Source organism: Bactrocera oleae, chromosome 2 (genome assembly GCF_042242935.1).
Source record: "Bactrocera oleae isolate idBacOlea1 chromosome 2, idBacOlea1, whole genome shotgun sequence".
Classification (NCBI taxonomy): Eukaryota; Metazoa; Arthropoda; class Insecta; order Diptera; family Tephritidae; genus Bactrocera; species Bactrocera oleae.
The window spans coordinates 94,723,670-94,727,407 of record NC_091536.1 but is presented as its reverse complement, the minus strand read 5'-3'; the positions used below and the strand labels follow the sequence as shown (position 1 = coordinate 94,727,407).

At 32.2% G+C, this 3,738-nt stretch overlaps 1 protein-coding gene across 2 annotated transcripts; it reads right to left on the bottom strand.

The window, feature by feature from the left end:
• Nucleotides 1-219: 219 nt before the first annotated feature.
• LOC106619885 (C-type lectin 37Db) lies at nt 220-1,232 on the bottom strand. Of its 2 annotated transcripts, none has more exons than XM_014238191.3 (3): nt 1,017-1,232; nt 878-954; nt 220-811 (listed from the first exon to the last, which is right to left on the bottom strand). In XM_014238191.3, exons 1-3 carry the CDS (start codon nt 1,096-1,098, stop codon nt 365-367), a joined length of 606 nt encoding a protein of 201 aa, XP_014093666.2. In that variant the 5' UTR covers nt 1,099-1,232; the 3' UTR covers nt 220-364. The 2 variants fall into 2 exon arrangements, with proteins under 2 accessions (XP_014093666.2, XP_014093667.2); XM_014238192.3 differs by having other exon boundaries at nt 878-951; nt 1,017-1,228.
• Between the last annotated feature and the right edge of the window lie 2,506 nt (nt 1,233-3,738).

Below are 3,738 nucleotides of genomic sequence, written 5' to 3'. Positions count from 1 at the left end.
TAAATGAAAATTCTTGTAGCCAAGCCATTATAGCTATCACAGAGAAGGTTAAGGCAATAGTAAACATTTGTTTCTTTGTCTGAGATTTGAGTGCTGAGTTTGATTGAACGTGCTCTCAGCAGTTTTGGCGATGCGATGCTAATTGATTGCGGTGTTGTGCGCTTATATCTTTAAACTTTTTTTAAATAATACAATACTATGCGAAGGAACATTTAGCCATACGGTTCTTAAAGTTGAACTTTATTTGCTTTGCAAGTACTAGTGGAAATGGTTAATCAATATGAAAAGATGTGTTTATAAAACTCTAGTTAAACAAACATAATAATTTGCTAAGTGTTATCTTTTATTAAATGAAGAAAAGATATTATTCTTTGCAGTGGAAAATATCCGTAGACTGCCGATAGGCTTCTATTAGTTTCGCTAAAATACACTTTGTTGGTATAGTATCACATTCCACCTCATCTTTCGGTGGATGTCGCATCTCACAAATTACATAAAACTTTCCCACACACGCAAAATCGTTCATATAAAATACGGAGTCATGGCTACCGATTTCTACACAATCTTCATTTTCGAGGTCGTTATTCGGTTCGCCCTTTAGCCACTTTTTATAGATTATTGGACCGCCATTGGTCAACGACACGAATTTACCCTCCACCGACAAATCGTTAACGGCCGTCCAATAACGTTTTTTCTTGTCGCCGATTTCGTTCAAATGTGCCGTTAAAGCTTCCATTTCGTTCGCCGATTCGATGGTAATCAAGTCACTGTCGTAGGTACGGCAAAAATGTGCAGCAGCAAACCAATTCATCTGCAATTGCGATACGAACGAAATTAATTTCGATTGAAATTTTTTTTTTTTATAAATCAGACTTACAGTTTCGCCAGTATTTCTGAGATAATATTTGCTGCCAACTTTCGTAAAAGGATATACCTTAGCATCGCTAATTGCTGCTAGAAACCAGTTGAAATCTTAAAAGTCCAGATATATTATATTAATGAAATAATTTACTCACTTATCGCGCTTACAGGGCAAATACTCGGATTGTAAAGAAGATATGCGAAACACAGGAAGTATATGTAATTAATTAACTGCATTATGCGTTGTTCGATTACGAGTATTAGATTTGCTGGGAAAGAGAAAAGCGACTGTGCTGCCGATGCTCAATCGATCAATAGTAACAATTTCAATGCCACTGCTACATGTGAAGATTACAAATTAATTTTCATTTAAATTCATAAAGGTTTGCGTTTTTGTGCCTGATAAGCACAGAACTATAAGAGTGTTGCCATATTGTTCAAAACATAAACGAAGCATTGTAAGCTATAAATGTATTTGCTTATCAGAGCAAACGATCGTGAGCGAGCTTTGACTGCTTTTCCATGTGTAGTAGGCGAGATATTTAACTGTTAACTGTAGATTTGTAATCTCTTAGAAAATGAAATCCATACTCTCAGTTGTTTTAGTGTGGTCAGTGCAGAATTGCTCAATTATAACTTTGCTTGTTCTAAAAAGAGCGAGAGTTCTTTAAATTATATAAATTATACATTCAAACTTCCCGATATAATCGAAAACTACAAAAAGTATACAGTTTTCTCTTATATAAGTATAATATAAATATTTATTCCATCGTAATAATTTATAACTTTTTCGATGTAACCTGGCATTAATTTTCGTTTTGAGTTCTCAAACGGAAACCAGATAACTTAATGATCCCTAAGCTATTTACACAGATATCTCTATTTTTGATCATATATAAATATTTTCGTCTGTGTAGTTTGGTCATTCTAAGACGATTTAAATGTTGCCATACAAACTGACCGAATAAAATCGAGTTCTTGTAAGGAAACTTTTTTAATTGTGAAGGCTATTATAGATTCGGTGCAGCCGAAGTAATCGTTTGTTCTTGTTTTCTTTAAAAATAATTTAAATCTCTTTCGAATTGGTAACACCAGTAACTTACAATCACTTACCATATATTTACATATAAATCGCAATATGTGCAATCTCTCAGAAGCAAAATAGATTAAAAATATTTTTCACGCGAAAATACAAGTATTATTCCTAAAACGATTTAAATTGCCCACAGAAATTATCTTTTAATCATAAATCAAATAAGCAGCCGTCTTATAAGAAATCAATCAATGTATATTAAATATATTTGTAGAGATCAGCTATTTGCATTCTTCAATAAAATTTGCGGTATAAGCCTACGCTTCAATTTCATTGCATCATGGTATACAATTAATTTTTAAAGCTGTTACATTTAAAGTGACAGTACAACAGAAATCTTAATAGCAAAGTATATTCCAAAATTACATAGTATTTTGTATTTTAAAGTCTTGAAACTTGTTGGGTAGAATAAACGTATTTAGTTTCAATAGATATCCTCTTTAAATAGATTTTGGAAAATTTGATGAGTTAACAATTCTAAACAGGATAGGTATTTGTACTCGCGCAGATACGAAGGTCATGGAAACGATGCGTTCGTACAAATCGATCCCTTGCATAAATTCGAAGGCATTAAAAAGGCAATCAGATCTAAGTAAACGGAATGGATTTCGATCTATGTATGTATATAACTCCACGGACTCTTAGCCCCGCGTAGAGAAAAACAAAATTATTATGTTGAATTTAATTATGGATGAGAGTTTAAATAGATTTTTAAAAATTTTGAAGGGTAATAATTAAAGGCTTATATACTTAAGGATACAAGTTTATTATCCGTTTTTCCATTATTAGAAGAATACATTTGCATAATAGCTATGTAGTTTTAAAGAAATTATTGGCTTAATTTGCGCAAATTACTTGGCTACGTTTGGGTTGCAGTATTTGTAAATATTTCTTCGAGGCAGCTATAGCCGAGATACTAGTAAATCGTTGGTTAAAGCATCAGAGTCAAAATCTGATATTTAAGGGAAAATATTATAAACAAAAAAAATAGCTTTCCAAGCGTAGACTTGACATAAAAAGGCTAGTCATAAAAACCCATCAGGCATACGGAGACGGTTCGATAATAGCAGGACCTTCTACTTGGGGAATATAGTCAAGACGCAAACCACATAGACTTATGAGCAAAAACTCGTCGTTGAATTATTTTTATTTGTTTCTTGAAGAAGTCATTCGTTAAATTTTTTTGAAGCGGTATTATCTATCGATGAAACTTTGCCATAACTCTATAACCAATTAAGCTAACAATCAACTAAATGATTTTTCTTAACAAAGAAATTTTTTCTAACTCCCATATAACGGTATTGTTCCCATATGGCGATATTAATCAAAATTATCAATTCATATACCGCTTATATTGTACTTTAGACACTTTTCATCAGAATCATTTCATAAAATGCATATCATTCGTTAATGACAACGTTTAAAAGTGGATTTGAAAAGATATCGGCGAAGAACAATATTTTTCCCATTGTTAGGTTTTTTTTAATGTTCCATTTCTTAAATTTTGACAATTTATTTACGAATTGTTATTCTTATAATGCCTGTGAATACACAATTCCTCCTCCTTTCCACGATAGTTGGGTCTACGTACATGGAGCGGTTCCGAATATCCATTCGCTCAGGGGTTGTCAACTAGGCAATTATCGTAAAAATTATTTGGGAAAAATACTTACCTTTACAACAACAAAAATGTTAATTTTTATTGACCTAACTCATCAAGGCATAGCTTAACTATAGTTCAACACATTTCTACAAACAAAAAAATATAATTTTTCGATTGAGAG